The 17,308-nt window shown below is 36.3% G+C and overlaps 1 protein-coding gene and 2 long non-coding RNA genes across 3 annotated transcripts; 2 read left to right on the forward strand and 1 right to left on the reverse strand.

Moving 5' to 3' along the window:
• Nucleotides 1-563: 563 nt before the first annotated feature.
• Nucleotides 564-1,544, reverse strand: LOC140176410 (uncharacterized). The gene is made up of 2 exons (XR_011867822.1): nucleotides 1,150-1,544; nucleotides 564-1,039 (listed from the first exon to the last, which is right to left on the reverse strand). It is a non-coding gene; the product is annotated as an uncharacterized lncRNA (long non-coding RNA).
• Nucleotides 1,327-5,623, forward strand: LOC112722771 (endoglucanase 25). Its single transcript, XM_025773919.3, has 6 exons — nucleotides 1,327-2,848; nucleotides 3,074-3,387; nucleotides 3,465-3,926; nucleotides 4,378-4,513; nucleotides 4,632-4,804; nucleotides 4,890-5,623. The coding sequence occupies exons 1-6, from the start codon at nucleotides 2,467-2,469 to the stop codon at nucleotides 5,289-5,291; spliced, it is 1,869 nt and encodes a 622-aa protein (XP_025629704.1). The 5' UTR covers nucleotides 1,327-2,466; the 3' UTR covers nucleotides 5,292-5,623.
• A 1,038-nt stretch (nucleotides 5,624-6,661) lies between these two features.
• LOC140176409 (uncharacterized) lies at nucleotides 6,662-8,299 on the forward strand. The gene is made up of 2 exons (XR_011867821.1): nucleotides 6,662-7,836; nucleotides 7,915-8,299. It is a non-coding gene; the product is annotated as an uncharacterized lncRNA (long non-coding RNA).
• Nucleotides 8,300-17,308: the final 9,009 nt, after the last annotated feature.

Here is a 17,308-nt window from a genome sequence, read left to right on the forward strand (position 1 = left end):
CTACAAGAACGGTGGGAGGACAGCCTACTCCCACGCGAGGGGGTCCTTGGAAGGATATATGCCAGCTACAAGTTAGTAAGCCAGGGCTGAGAGATTAGATGATCAGTGGGTTGTCGATGGAGTTAGGGAATGGCAGAACAATCCGATTCTGGGAGGATAGATGGCTACCGGCTGGAGTATTGAAAGATATGTTTCCTAGGCTTTTCTCGATCTTAACTCTTCATGAATCTGTGATAGCAGACTGTGGCTTTTGGGATGGGCTAGTGTGGATTTGGAGTTTCCAGTGGAGGAGAGAGTTGTTCCAGTGGGAGTTGGACTTAGTACACCAGCTTCATGAGATCTTACAGTCATTCAAGCTTACAAATGGGAGGGAAGATAGTGTGGTATGGAAATTTGATAAAACAGGTGACTACTCAACAAAATCCTTTGTGCGAGTGATGCAGGACGAAGTCCTATCGGAGGAGGTTACCAGCTATAGCTTCACTAGTGCTGTTTGGAAAGGATTTGTCCCCCCGAGGGTTGAACTCCTTGCTTGGTTTGCGTTAGTCGAAAGGGTCAACACAAAGGATCGACTGTGCAGATTACGGGTTATTGACCAGCAGGACAATAGGTGTCTTCTCTGTGGTAAGCCTGTGGAAACCGCGTATCATCTGTTTCTTAGTTGTGAGATTACATGGCAGGTGTGGTGTGCTTGGCTAATGGCCTTTCAACAAAGGTGGAGCTTTCCGGGTACTTTGAAGGAACATTTTGAGAGTTGGACGAGCTTTCTAGGAAGGAAGGTAGATAGGAAGAGATGGTTCACTGGATTCTTTGCTGTTATCTGGACAATTTGGCTAGAAAGGAATGACAGGCTCTTCCGAAATAAGAGTTCAAGAGTGGGGGACATTATCAACAGATCGTTTACGTTCTACGAAGAATGGAGTGGTGCTGAGCCATTTGGGTGTTGATGGCCAGGTCACAATGTCTAGAAGTTGTATGTTATCTTGTTTTATTCTTACTATAGCTTTGCTATCTGCTCCACTCTGCTGTGTTGAGCTCCCTTTGATTAAAAAAAAAAGACCAAGGTATAGGTGATCGTTATTATTAAATCAAGGTGATAATTAAATAAATAATGATAATGAATTCGTCTATTGTAGATTGATTACATACTGGGGAAGAACCCTCGGAGGATGAGCTACGTTGTAGGGTTTGGTAGCCATTACCCAAAACATGTGCATCACAGAGGTGCTTCCATACCAAAGAACAACGTTAAGTACAGCTGTAAAGGAGGATGGAAATGGCGGAACACATCTAACCCAAACCCAAATACAATTGTTGGAGCAATGGTTGCCGGTCCGGACAAGTTCGATGGCTTCCATGATGTCCGTACTAACTACAACTACACAAGGCCAACTCTTGCTGGAAATGCAGGTTTAGTCGCTGCACTTGTCGCCCTTTCTGCCCATCATGATGCTAAAACCACGTCCGCCACCGTTATTGACAAAAATACCATCTTCTCCGCCATTCCTCCAATGTTTCCCACTCCTCCACCGCCTCCAGCACCCTGGAAACCATAACAAGCTCCTATATATATCCACCCCGGTCCGGTCAGTCGGTCACCACTCCTAATAAGCGTCTTTCTTCAAATATGCATATGGATACATGGACATTAATTCTTGTATTCTTTAGATTTTAAATGTGAAATCAATTGCATGTGGATATTAATAAAGGAATTAAAAATAATTCATCAACCGGCTGCTTAGGTTGTGTATCCTGAAATAATTTTTCTGAATGTAACAATGTATTCAATTTACATGACAACTCGTGTAGAATAAAATAAAAGATGATGATAATAGGGAAAAAGATATGTTAAGGAAGGTTGGGTTGGGCTAGGGTCATTGTCCATGTGTGAGCTGTATTCCCAGTGTCTCCAACGGTTCAAATAATATAATATTATTTAGAAGGCATAGTTGGAATGAAGTCCTTCTCTCAATTCACATGACAATATGACATTATTGACTTTAGACCACTTGTCCGCGTTCACCAACACCAGCCAGGCACCACCGCCACTATGTGATTTCCTAATATCCATCCCTTTTCATATTTTCATTTCTGTTAAAAACTTTAATTGAACTAAACAATAGAAAATTATTTATTTTTGTTGGGAGCTATCTACATTATAAAATAAGACAAAGAGATTAGCTGTGAAAGAAAATAAATAAAGTGAACGAGAGAGAAGAAAGTAAGAAACGGAGAGAAACAGAATGGAATATTAGCTCATCAAATATTCGATAGTTAGCAAGTCCACTCATTATTTAGTCTTCTTTAGTCGGCGATCGGAGAATCCCATTTGTTTATTTATATGTCTATGATTTATGATTGTAAGTAAGCAAGTAAGTTAGTAGCGAGTAGATTGGAGGCTGTCTTCTTCTTCCATTGGAGATTTGGAATTGAACTGAATAATAAGAGGAGGAGGAGGAGGAGTAGATGAGTATGTACGGCAGGGATCCATGGGGGGGACCACTGGAGATCCATGGGACAGACTCCGCCACGGACGACGACCGGAGCCGCAACCTGCAGGACTTGGACAGGGCGGCGCTGTCACGGCAGCTCGACGAGACACAGCAGAGCTGGCTGCTGGGCCCCACTGAGACCAAGAAGAAGAAGAAGTATGTCGATCTCGGCTGCATCATCGTCAGCCGCAAGATCTTCGTCTGGACCGTCGGCACCATCGCCGTCGCCGCCTTCCTCGCCGGATTCATCACTCTCATCGTCAAGACCGTCCCCCGCCACCACCACAAGGCCCCTCCTCCCGACAACTACACCCTCGCCCTCCACAAGGCTCTCATGTTCTTCAACGCTCAACGCTGTATGTAGCCCCACCCTTTCTCTTTCTTTCCTTAATTAGATCTCACTTTATCCTAATTCAGTAATTTCATTTTCACCTACCTTGATGTTGATTGATGGCACCACGCTAAATCAATTAGGATTAGGATTAGGGTTAGATTATCAACATCAGTCAGAGTCAGTCACTGAAGATTGAACATTTTTTCATGTTGATATTGATTTGTTGTGTGGCTGTTGTTGCGTGTAGCTGGAAAACTCCCAAAGCATAACAATGTTTCTTGGAGAGGGAACTCTGGTCTGCAAGATGGGAAGGGCCCCGGGGTATCTGCCGCCATCAAGGATCTGGTGGGTGGCTACTATGATGCCGGAGACGCCATCAAGTTCCACTTCCCTAAATCCTTTGCCCTGACCATGCTCAGCTGGAGTGTTATTGAATACAGTGCCAAATACGAAGCTGCCGGCGAGCTCGCCCATGTTAAGGACATCATTAAATGGGGGACTGATTACCTTCTCAAGACCTTCAACAGTACTGCTGACACCATTGACACTCTTGCTGCACAGGTAGATTTATTCGCCTTGAACTAACCAACTGACTTTGAACTATGCATCTCATATGTGATTATTTTCAATCTTGGCAGGTTGGATCTGGGGATACTTCTGGAGGGAGCACCACTCCAAATGATCATTATTGCTGGACTCGTCCGGAGGACATTGATTATACACGACCTGTCACCGAATGCTCGAGTTGCTCGGATCTTGCAGCAGAGATGGCTGCTGCGTTAGCTTCTGCCTCCATTGTGTTTAAGGACAATAAAGTCTATTCGCAGAAACTTGTTCATGGTGCCACAACACTCTATAAGTTCTCGAGGGACCGCAGAGGAAGATACAGTCCACGTGGTACCGAGGCTTCAACATTCTACAATTCAACCAGCTACTGGGATGAGTTTGTCTGGGGAGGAGCTTGGATGTATTTTGCCACTGGTAATTCTTCCTACCTTAATCTGGCCACCAAACCTGGCATTGCCAAGCATGCTGGTGCTTTCTGGGGAGGCCCTGATTATGGTGTAATGAGCTGGGATAACAAGCTTCCTGGTGCTCAGGTAATTTTTAGTGCTCCTTCAGTTATAACCTGTAAGGTGTCCGAAGCTTACTCAAGTTGTTTGTAAATCAATGGAGAAATCTCTACTGCAGGAAGTTTATTAAATTTGCATTTCAAGCTAAGTTCTGAGCTGAATAATGTGATGGATTTTACTCTGGCATCTGTTTTTCTGATCTTAACTTCATTTTGGCATAAGACATATTCATGTTCTCACTGGCTTATCTATTTGGCTTCCATAATTACACCTTAGGCAGAAATGAAATCTGTTTTCGTTTTACTTTTGGACTGAATTGCTGCAAAATATGTAGGATGTTCCCTTGTTTTTAATCATGCTGTAGTTCATAAGCATTTTTGACCAAATACTTTTGATTGCTTTGCTCGACTTTCTGAAGCTATGAGTTCTAGTCATATGAACAGGAGTTAGTAATTTAATCTTGTCATCCTGCATATAGGTTCTTCTGAGCCGGTTGAGGTTGTTCTTGAGTCCTGGTTATCCATATGAAGAAATTTTAAGTACATTTCACAATCAGACCAAGATTTTTATGTGCTCCTTCCTACCAGTTTTCTCAAGCTTTAACAGAACAAGAGGTAAAAAGAAAAGAAAAATAAAATTCTACTTCAACACTTGTATCTGGGCTCCTTCTCTGTAAGTTCCTCCAATTATTACTCTAATGTGAATATTGGGTATTTTTTTCTTGGCACTCAGGGGGCTTGATTCAATTAAACCATGGTAGGCCTCAGCCTCTCCAATATGTTGTAAATGCAGCCTTTTTGGCTACCCTATTCAGTGATTATCTTGAAGCTGCTGATGCACCTGGATGGTATTGCGGGCCCAATTTCTTTTCGGCTGATACTCTTCGAGACTTTGCAAGGACCCAGGTATGTACGTGATATTCTGCTTTCAAATTTTGTCAACATTAACTCTGCTAACTTCCTTTGCCAATTTCCTGGGGTGATTTTGTAGATAAATTACATCCTTGGGAAGAACCCTCGCAAAATGAGCTATGTTGTTGGTTTTGGTAACCACTATCCAAAACATGTCCATCACAGAGGTGCTTCTATACCAAAGAACCACATTAAGTATAGCTGTACAGGAGGCTGGAAATGGAGGGATACATCCAAGGCAAACCCAAATACAATTGTTGGAGCTATGGCTGCTGGTCCTGACAAGTTTGATGGTTTCCATGATGTCCGTAAAAACTACAACTACACGGAGCCAACTCTTGCAGGAAATGCAGGTTTAGTTGCTGCACTTGTAGCATTGTCAGGTGATAAAAACATAGGGATTGACAAAAATACAATTTTCTCTGCGGTACCCCCAATGTTTCCTACAGCACCACCACCTCCAGCACCATGGAAACCATAAGGTGCTATGCCGTTCATTATCACTTTCCACCAAGTACCGTAGCGACATCAGTTCATTGGTTGGCATGGACAAATTGGAAGTTGTGGGATAAGGCCTTTGAGAACATCTTTGACTTGAGATTAGCCTTAAGAATTTATAGAGGTACTTGTGAGTGTTTCTTCATTTAAGCATTATTGTTATATACTTAGTACATATGTATCAAATCTTGTATTCTTTAAACTTGCAGAATGAACAACATGGAAGTCTGACACTTACAATTTACAATCTTACAGTTACCTATCTCAGACTCTGTTTACCTTTTTTATATTATAAGTAACTCATGGTTTGCGTAATTTATTTGTTTTAAATTTCTTGCCTGTGGTTCTCTTCTGCACGGGGACAGTCCCAGCAGCTAGAAACCAATTTGGCCTTTTATAATTTCACTTTGAGCAGTATTGGAAACAAGAAACCCTCGTCATATATAGAAAGGAATCAGAATCGATTTTAGCCTGAAATAACCAACAAAAAACATGCAGAGTCTATACATGACCAAATAGATTAGAACAGATTTTAGGAACCCTTTCCCTCATAGGAGGCAAGAGATAACTAGTTATTTTTGCATAGCATACGTTCGACAAGATGGCCAGTGGCAAGCGTGTCTTCTGCAATGAGTCAGTAACTTACTCTTACAACAAATCAAAATCAGCGGAACGCATTAGCTGATTTGCTTTTCTATTCCTCAAACTATTTACAGTGATCAGCTGATCAATCATGGACGTAAAAAGAAAGCCTGGAGTTCAAAAAGAATGTATCCTATAGCAACTTGTTATATATACAATCATGAAAATTGAGGCGAGCTATTGGACTTCACAAGAGGACGTGACCTCATTTCACAACTACCTCCCTCAGATACTAAGGGAACTTCACCATTCAAGGAAACTTCATCATTCAACTCTATCATTTTGAGTTCACGTAAGGTCCTCTTTGCATAAACGGTGAAGGCAACAATTGCAACAATTGAAATGATGAAAGAAATAAGGCTGTATATAATTTCCAGAGTGTTTAGGTGACGCTTCCCTAACCCTACTTCAGCCAATGTCTTCATTAATCGACCACTGCAGGAAACAAACACACATACATATGTAAGTCTATTTCAAAAAATAAATTAAACAAACCAGCTCGAAGCTGTCACATTGGGATCCATGAAAACTCACAAAGTTCTCATATTTTCATACAAATGGAAATAAAAAAAAAAACTCCAGGTTTGATCTAAAGAAATAACACGAGTTCTTTACCACGATAGCTCCTTTTATTTTTCTTCAGAGCATTTTATATTCAATAAAATGGTGAAACTGGTAGAAGTTTACTACAGTACACACTAAGCCATTAAAGGGCCAAAGGTCAACCTGTATATGTAGAGGAAAGCTTCTGGCACCATTCCAGCAACTGATCCGCATAAATAGGGCCAAAACTTCACATTAGTCACCACAACAGCATAATTGAATATAGTATAGGGAAAAGGTGAGAGCCTAAACAAAGCAACCACTTGAAATTGATAGAGCCAGTTTCCCTCCCCAGCAAGCCTAATCATTGCTGCATTACGAGGCCATCTTTTTAACCATTGCTGCACAATACAGAACCAAAGATCACAAACAAAATGTAAAACCTACTTTGAGAAAACACAACCCAAAATTTTAGAGGATTTGTTATCATATAAGAAACAGAGAGACTTACATGAATGCGGTCACGGAACCGTAGTCCAATTTGGTAAGGCAGGACCATCCCAATGGTTGTTCCACCCATTATTATAGCAAAGCCAAGGCCATAACCAAAAATCATCCCTGCCAGCCACATAGAGGGGCCCGAAGGAAGCAAGAATACTGGCAGCAAAGCTAGAGAAGCAACAAGTATAAGGGCAAGAACAGGATGGCCAAAGGAAGTAGCTTCCCACTCCATGATTGGGTAAAGAACCTGCAATGAGAAACCTCAACGCTTCAAAGTATGAATTTTATCATAGTTTTCCAATCATCCATCTTGAATGCATGATGATGCACAGGGCCAAGAATATCCACAGGTCCATACTAAGCTGCTTGCTCATATACAAATGATAGAATAGTAGTAAAGATAACGGTGTTATGAGTATTTTTCTCACGCCCTTCAAGATAATTACCAGAAAAAGTTTCCTAGTGACATGTTGAAAAGAGTTCCTTATTACACTGCTCCTTCGAATTTCATCCATGCCACAACATATTAATTAGCATATGAAATCAAATGCTAATGGTATTATATCATTCTAAAACCCGAGAAATAGTCATAATATGAAATGTTGAAACAGCAAAGTTGGCAATAACTCACTGCAAGCGACTGTAGTACCAGAACAGAATCATTGTAAGAAGAGGAAGTACCTTTCCAAAAGCAAATGGTACTCCCCATTTCACAAGAACAGTAGCAAGTATAACAGCGAGGCAGCACCATAACAATGTTTTCATCCACCAACACAAAGATTTAACTTTTGATTTTGCTTGAGGGTGCAACATCTCGGCTTCTTCAGCCCTTGGTATATCAGGTAAGACCAATTTATCATACTCGCTATCAATATTTTCCAACATCTTTGACGATTCTTCGGTGATCATTGTGATTCCAGAATGCTATACAGGGAAACAAAAGCAGAACATCAGCAAATTGCAGAGTCTAATAATTCTATGCTTCGAAATTCAAATTGCATGTCTAGTTTACATTTTTAACGTTCTGAAAGGAGAATCACAAAATACCGGGAATTGTGTAGTCTTATTGTTGCTGGCAGATGAGATCCACATTACATTACAACAGAAACAAGAGTGCACCGAACGAAGATGTTGTGCATGCCTTGTAACTGCATGCAGATGCAGAATTACGTACAAAGATTGAAGAATGGAATTTCAGAAATTCATCAGCATGGGATCCTCTGCATGAACATTTATAATTATAACTAAAAAAACAATGAAATAAGCAAGCTTATATAATAAATAAAATTTAATTCTAAGCCTGAAATTTTTTTTTTTTTCTGCATTTAGGGTTTATGAGCTAAAAAAAATGAATGCACAGAGAAATCTTTCACCGCTTTTGTTTTGCATTTAAATTTGATACCACAATGTCTACGATGATGAACCTGCACGATCCCCAAACTTGAGAAAACGATTTCCTGCATTGAGATGAGAAGCAAAGCGTGGCTACAGCATTCAAAACGCAGCGTTATTGAAGGATGAAATATTAATTTTTATACAAGTTTTCATACTAATTCCATACGTAAATTTAAAAAATCATTAAAAAATATTTGGTCCAGATTAACCACTCTTTTTTATTTTGGTATTGGGTTTTCAATATGTTTTTAAACAATGTGGAGAAAGAGGACTTTTTAGTCTATATTTAATTTTAATTTGTTTTGTTGTAAGGATTTAGTAAAAAATTTGATTTAGTTCTTATTTGTTTAGTAGTATTTTTAAAAAGTTTAAATTTAACGGAAAAGCTCTACATCCATGTAAAAATTACATGGATAGTATCCAAGTACTTTCCACTTCACGCCTCACACACTCGTTTGTTTTACACGCGCCTCATATAACGTATATAACATAATCCTTATTTTGCGTAATCAACCTTTCTCAACGTAAACCTTTTTCGCCTTCTTGTTCTTCTTCTTTTTCTTCCTGTTCTCCTTCTTCTTCTTCAACCTAATTAAATTCGTTGTTCTCCTCTATTCTCGTTTTTTTTTTTCTCTGCATTATGGATCTGGATCGACTTCAACGTAATTAGCTTCGTCGTTCATCTTCTTCTTCGTTTTTTTCTTCGATCTGTACTTCTGAATTGAAACAATGAATAAATCAACTTCAAATCAGTTGAATGAGTGCAATTTGGATAATTCTTCTGAAACACATCAATTTGATGAGGTTTGGATCATTGAATTTTGAATTGAATTCAATGGAATGAAATTGCTAATTTTATTTGAAGTGAATTGAATGGATTGAGGTGATCTATATCTGAATTTAATTGAATTGAATTGATAATATGTAACTGTGAGTAACTGTGAGTTTGAGTAACTGTGAGTAAATGTGAGTAACTTTTCGGTTCGATAATTACGAAAAAATTGATTCACCATGTGCATGTGTTCGATTCGGTATGCAGAAAGGAGTCTAAAAAAAATTAGATGAATATAGTGTTTAGAGTTTAAGGTTCATGGTTTAGGGTTCAGGGTTTAGGGTTTAGCTGTTCAGGGTTTAGGGTTTAGCGTTTAGGATTGTAGGGGTTTAAGGTTTATGGTTTTAGGGTTCAGTGTTCAGGGTTCTGGGAATAATGTTTAGGGTTTAGGGTTTAGGGTTCTGGGTTTAGTGTTTAGTGGTTTGGGGTTTAGTGTTTAGTGTTTAGGGTTTAGTGGTTCGGGGTTCAGGATTTAAAGTTTAGGGTTTAGGGGTTCAGTGTGTTTCAAACTTTCAGTTCGCCAAGTGTATCAATTTCGGTTCACCGTGTTTAGGGTTGAGGGTTTAGGGTTTAGAGTTTAGGATTTAGGGTTTTAGGGGTTTAGGGTTTATTGGTTCAAGGTTCAGTGTTCAGGGTTCTGGTTTTAGTATTTAGGGTTTAGGGTTCAAGGTTTAGGGGTTCAGTGTGTTTCAATATTTCGGTTCTCCCAGTGTATTAATTTCGGTTCACTGTGTTCTTTTCGAGTTCATAATGTATTGGTAAATACAATGATTGCAATCACTGAGAACCTGGATTAAAACAGTAGTCAGACAGTTCCAATAGATATATAAATTAACATCTCAGATGGGTAATCCATGTTGAATTAAATATAAATATTAACATTAACATTTAGATTAATATTCACATATATACATTTGAAGTAAGCATTTTTTTACTTTTTAAACAAGTTAAACAAAATATTGTTAATTACAAACAACTAATCCTAGTATATGCTATTTACTATCTAAATTCCCAAATGTGAATTTACAATAAGGGCTGGAGAGGGCCATATTGGAGAGGGCCATATTGTTAATTACAAACAGCTAATCCTAGTATATGCCATATTTACTATCCTAGTATATTGCTAGTCTTATTCCTTCAGATTCCCAAATCACTTGGTTTCTAATTTTATTCATTTCATGCAACAGAATGTGCGGACCATATTGGTACCTGAAGCTATCAAATCTCTCCCTACATTTCAATTGAAAGGAATTAGTTACATAAGAAATGAACCCAACTAAAATCAGAAAAGAAAGAAGTTTATAAATTTAGAAAGTACTAACTTGTGTCCAAGCTCTAGATTTATATCTCTTTCTGCTTCTGATCTTTTGTGGATTAATTTTTTCAAGCCATTTCATCACATATATCCTACAATCATAGCTAAGCAAGAATTGAGTATAATACTATTAATAGTGTACAAAATAAAACATATTAAAAATAGTACTATAGAAGAGAATAATTCTTACTTTGTACGTTGACCATTTAGTAGGATATACTCTGCTTCTACTCCCAATCCATCCTCCATTAATGGTTCTCCCCCATCATAAACCCTCATCTGAGAAATTATTAATCCTTGAAAGGTATGCAAAAATTGAAAAAAATAAATCAACAACACTCAACTGAACTCATTTCATTTACTGAATAATTTGAATAATTTACAAGAAAATAACTTACAACAAATTTATTCAGTTTTTTCCTCAAATCTGGTATATTTTCTTGCAGCTTATTGATAGGGTCAAGCATATAGAATTTCTTTTTGTTCACATCGGCAATCCACAACCACCAATGCGCTCCATTGCAAATTGGCACAAATAGCTGAAGTTTGGGAAAATAATAAAGTATTTCAGTCAAAACAATACCAAACAAGAGAATTATCGAAGAATTTTTAGAAATTACAACTTACAAATGGATGTGATGCAAGTTTTCTTTTGTCAAGAAACTGATGGTGGTGGGCATACTGTTCAATATCGAACCGGTAGGCCTTGTTTGTACTTTTATCAATGTAGGACTCGTCATGTGTTTCCAACATAAAATTCTGCAAAAAGAATATCAGTTAAATCACATTTGCACTGAACCCAACACAATTCATGCACCGAACTGAAAACAATTCATGTGCTGAATAATACTTGAAAAACATTCAATTATCATGAGAAAAGTTTTCTTTATGCAAAATAACTCAACAAAACACATAACAATCAGGTGAATCAATATTAACATTTCCACTCTACCGAACAGCAATCAGCAGTGAATAAGAAATTTAGCTTACCATAATATCCAGTGGCACAATGTATATTAGTTCTTGATACCGCCGAACTTTTATTTTGTTGAGAATCATGATGTATATACAAACCACCTACAGGATGAAAATTTATAAGATATACTATATAAGATTATTTAGAAAAATCATTAACATTAATGCAATTGGCAAAGAATTTACCGTGGTATGCACTTGTTCTTTGGGCATTAGAGACATGAAATATTCTCTTAATCCCTCGTAAAGTACCTCGTGTTTCAAGACAAATATTGGATCATATTCATTGCTACCATCTTTTGTATGTTTCACATGTGTCATCCAATGATAACACTTTTCAATCAACTCATTTGTGATTTTTTTTTCTTTTTCTCCGGAGTTTTGTAAACTTCAGAAGCTGGTAAGGTTGGTTCTGAAGTTGTTGCTTCAGCAAAGTTTAATGCTGTTGTCACTCCAGCATCTACCACCGCCTCTTCCAGGATTTTAAGTTGTAAAGCACTCAGTTGAGAGGATTGACTTGGTTGAGATGCTAGTGGACTTATCCCAAGGTTAAAGGAAGGCCTTTCATCTTCCCTTTTCCTAGGTTGAGCAGCACTGCAAGATGATAGATATTTAACAAAGATATTAAACAAAAATGATATTTAATCATTGCAGTGAACTGAAATTTAAACAAATAGTGAACTTAAATCAAAACTTATAGTGAACAGAAATGATATTAAAGAAAAATGATATTAAAGAAAAGAAAGTAACATACCTATCAAATGATGACAAGATTAGAGTTTGTTGTTCTTATTTCCATGCCACCGGAGATTCTTGGGATTGCTGTTGTTCTTCGTCATCAGAAATTTCATACACATTGTCATCTTTGAAGAACTCTTCAATAATAGAACTCGTAAGTGACACCGTAACATCCTGTTTTTTGGGTTCTGGAGGACAGCTATAAGAAACAGAAGAGAGTTCAAAGACAACAACACATTGAATTAATTTCTGGTTTCAACTGAACCATAATTAAACCATGTATAAACAGTAAACATTATCAGTATTTATATAACCAGTAAAACTTACACATCAACAGGTACTTCTTGTTTGGATTGCTGTGCTGTTGGTTCTTTGGATTGTTGCTATTGTTCTTTGGCAGGGCTGTTGCATTAAATAGAAAACAGTTCAATAACAACCCAAAATTATTATCCTATACTATTAAAATTAATAAAAAGAATTTTTATGTGAAACTTACTCTTCATTAGAAACTTTATACACATAGTCATCTTTGAATAAGTCTTCAATTACAGAACTCGTAAGAGGCACTGTAACACCCTGCTTTTTGGGTTTTGGAGGGCAGCTGTAATAAATAGAAGAGAGTCCAAAGACAAGAACACATTGAATTCATTTCTGGTTTCAACTGAACCATAATTAAACCATGTATAAGCAGTACACTTTGAACAAGATTCATGTGGTGAATAAATATTTATTAACTTACTCATTATTAGAAGTTTGTTGTGTTTCTTTTTGTGGAGGGACATAGATGAAGTCATCCTTGATCAACTCTTCCTGAACTGAACTTAGAAGAGACAATGCAAGAGGAGGTCTAGGGAATGTAAATAAGGATAAAATTAATGTTGAATAATTAGAATTTTTTTTGAAAAATAGAAATTTGCATATTCAAAAACTCACACTTCCAAAGGTTGAGAAGGAGTTTCTTGTCGAAACTCAATAATTTGTAGCTCAGAATCAGGTGTAGCTCTAGTGACATTTAAACATATTTTTCTTGTGATTAATTAAACAAAAATTATTACCTAAATCTATAAGAGTAACATAAATATTTTTAACTTACACTGGTGGAGTTTTAAGAGTCTTTCTTAGGAAGATTTTCTTTTTTCTAAAATATTTTACCGTGCTTTCCGGGGTTGTTTTCCTAAAAAAAAAGATAACAAATTAAAATTAGAAACCAAGATTAAAAGCAAAGGTCTAGAAACACAATAAAATCATTTTTGCCAACCACTGAACCAAAAGTACAATATGCAGTGAACCAAGTTACCTGATTTTGCTCGCGATATTTACAAGAGGTGTAGAGCTTCCTTGAGTCTGTAATATTTGCTCACTATCCAGATTTACAGTTGGCACTCTAAGGAAGATAAATAAATATTAGTAATTAAGTCTAGAGGAATTAGAAAAGGTTGTAGCAAAAGTAAGCAAAGAAAGAAAAAGAATTCCGGAATAATAAACTGAATCTTACGTCTGAGAGAATTCATTTTGTGCCTTTGGAGAGTCAAACTGATCTAGAGCAATGTTTGTTGTCTGAGCTCCATCATTTCTTTTCTTTGATCTTTTTTCTCTTATCATTTCCAATGCTCGTTTTCTTCTTTCTGCAGCATTGTCTTTTGCTTGTTCAGTTCTGAAAGTTCACAAAATAAGTATCAAGGAATCTAGAACGTAAGTATCAATAAAAAAATTTATGATTCAAGAAACTTACTCCTTGTCAGGTTGGGTTGGTGTTTTTGCCACCATTTCCGGTTGTTTTCTTTTTATTACGGGTGTTTTCTCGATTTCATTTTCTCTAGAAAACAGATAAACACATCGAATTTATACCGGAGATAAGACACTAACAATAAAGTCAACCAAACTGACAGACACCACCGAACCGAACTAAATTAAAGTACTAATACTTGCTTTCAGATTCACTTGTGCTCTCTGAATCTATCGGCATATGTTTTGTTTTTTTGGTTTATTTTTTAACCACCAATTCTTTTTTTTTTGTTCCGGTTTTTTTTATTTCTTCTTCTCTGCAATACATAAGAACAAGCGTATAAGAACATATTTAAACAAATACAAGTTAAATAAAATCAATATGAAAATTAAATTTACTGGCTTTCGGATTCAGATTCGGAAAGTCTTTCTTCTTCTGAAGAAGAATTCGTCTCGACAATTTTTTTTTATTTTCTTTTCTTTTTCTTTCTTGTCTAAGTTAATTGTTTTTGTTTTTTCTTTCTTTTTTTTCTTTTTATACAGAATTCCCTAAAACAGAAACAAGGACTCAATTATTTAATCACCAAGAAAACACATTAACAATCCGGTGAACCAAATAAAACATTTCCACCGAACCGAAAAATGTTCATATGGTAAATAGTACATGACAACTATTTAATCATAAAAAAAAATGTTTCTTAATGCAGAAACATTCAAATGAACAAACTAACAATTGCAAGTAGGACAAATAAATTAATTATAACCTAAAACAGAAGTTTATTTAGTTAGTAGAGTATTTTAAAAGCATTTGAAAGCAAATTTTTGGGAGAATTTTAGTAGAGTATTTTTCAATGGTTCTGTTACTTCGGATGAAATCCGTTCAAGCATCATTTGCCTTGTCCAATGGGCCACTCACGGTGTAGGGGGAGCATCAGGTGCAAACGGACGGAGAAACTTGGTTTCATGGAAATATATCAACATTAATACAAAAATACAGCTATATCAACAGACTATTTCTTTTCCTTTCTTTTGTTTTCAACTCCTTTCATCAAGAAGTTGAGCACATGCTTTGCCCAATTCCATTCCTGAATGTTGTCCACATGAAAGATCGGTAACTTATGGATTGGGGAAGCCACACTTACCGTTGTGGGGAGCAAGAAGCACTTTTGTATGAAGACAACAAAAGTCATCTTGAATTTTTTCCAGTTCTCCTCTCCTTCTACACTCATATCCAGCACATTCCTTGTCTGCTGGATTCAGGTTGTTGTAATCAACCTTTTCAGGAAAACGATTCCCTACAATATTTTAATAGCAAAAATCAGTCAAAAACGGTCAGTTTAATTTTCTAGACACCAATAAACTGAAAATAAGCAGTAAGTGGAAAATGTATTACCTGCGTTGGTTATGCTGATAGCAGCTGCTACTTTCTGAAGAGTTATGTATATTTTTCCCTGGAGAGTTTTCAGACATCTTTTCTCTTCATCAAATCGATCAAGCAATTCTTTCATCAGTGTATTAGAGACATTCATTTCTGGGACATTTGCCAGGGCACCAAATTCCATTTCTTCCACAATATCTTTCTTTTCTTGACTCATTTCCCCTTGACTCATTTTCCTATACACTGTTGATATACCTTTGTTTGACATCTGCAATAGTGAGTTTTCTGCAAGTTTTGAAACAGAATGTGAGGATATATTTATAATACAAAATAGATATTATTCGAATAAAAGCGAATAAATATATTTAATCTCCTTACGTTATAATGTGCCTTCTCCTTCATTGTTGCCATTTTCTTGTTGTGTTTTGCTGTAATGAAAATTTTAGTCAATACTTCATTGAATACATCAACAAGCACAAGCATGTATATCTTAATCAAGTCAATTAAAATTTCACAACCCACCGAACCGAAAATCGCTCATGCACAGAACCAAATTCACAAAGGATACCGAACCGAAAACCGTTCATGTGGTTAATAAATGATGATCAACTTTCAATCAATAAGAATAGTATTCTTCCATGCAAAAGAAGTACTGAAGATAGTAACAAAGCTCTAGTTAAATATCCACACCAATAAGAACAAGCACGTATATCTTAAAGCCCTAGTTGCACTGAATTGAATGAAAATAACAACAAATTTCATTCCAAGGCCTAGTTATACTGTAAAAATCATTCACAATAGTTCAATGTACCAAACAAACTAAATCAAACCAGTAAAACTAAAATGCAACTAAGCGAAACGCTACATTGCAAGATTTCAGATGAACAGTAGTTTTCTCATACCTTTGGTAGTCTTTGTTGCTGTTTTTGTTTGTTTATGGTTGTTACTTGCGAAATCTTCTTCCGATTCCTTTACAGTAGTAGTTTCCACAGAGAATGTGATTGAAGTTTGAGTGATTTTGAGAGAGATTCGAAGAGACAGAGCGTTTTCGTGTGTGTTGAAGAAAAAGAAACATTTTTTCATAATGAAGTGTGAATGAAGTAGTTATTTTCGTTTGAATGGGGCGCGTGAAAGTCATGTTTATTTAATGAGATTGGGAAGCGCGTTTAGTTGTTTTGAGTTTGGGCCAACTTAGTTACATGGTTACATAGTTGTGTAGCAGGCCCGTAAATTTAAATCAAATCTGATTTAAATTAAATTATTCTTTGATATTTAAATTCAAATTAGATATATAGAAAGATTTCACTAATTCTTAGGTTGATCTGTTAGGAACCTATTTAAAGACTCTTTGTTACTCTTTTTGAATTAAATTTTGACGAATGAAAATTTTTTTGAGTTTTTTTTATAACTTGGATGAGAACAGGATAAGTAGAGTGATTCTCTTAATGGTTGCATAAAAAAATTAAATTGAGGTAGATGAGTTCCTAATTTTCTTTGATTTTTCATCAATTTTTTTTTTATTTTTCATTTTATCCTAGTTGTGTTCCGTATTAATGATACGTGTTTCAAGACTTTTTAATCTATGTTTAGTTTGTTTTATTGTTAGAATTTATTAGAAGATTTGATTTAATTCTGATTTATTTAGTAGTATTTTTAAAAACTTTAAATTTATATCTGTTTTCATACTAATTCCATACATAAATTTAAAACACAGCATTATTGAAGGATGAAATATTAATTTTTATATCAGTTTTCATACTAGTTCCATAAGTAAATTTAAAAGAGGAATGTTAGGGGGCTAGTAAGTTTGGTGTTTTGTAATAATCAATTGGTCATTAATAGTGTTTTTAATAGTGTGAGATTACATCTAATGGTGGGAGATCACTCACTTTTATTTTGATGGTTAAGTGCTGGCCAGAAAACACAAAAGTTGCTGCCCCTAGACTTTTCTTTATT

Source organism: Arachis hypogaea, chromosome 11 (assembly GCF_003086295.3).
Source record: "Arachis hypogaea cultivar Tifrunner chromosome 11, arahy.Tifrunner.gnm2.J5K5, whole genome shotgun sequence".
Lineage (NCBI taxonomy): Eukaryota > Viridiplantae > Streptophyta > Magnoliopsida > Fabales > Fabaceae > Arachis > Arachis hypogaea.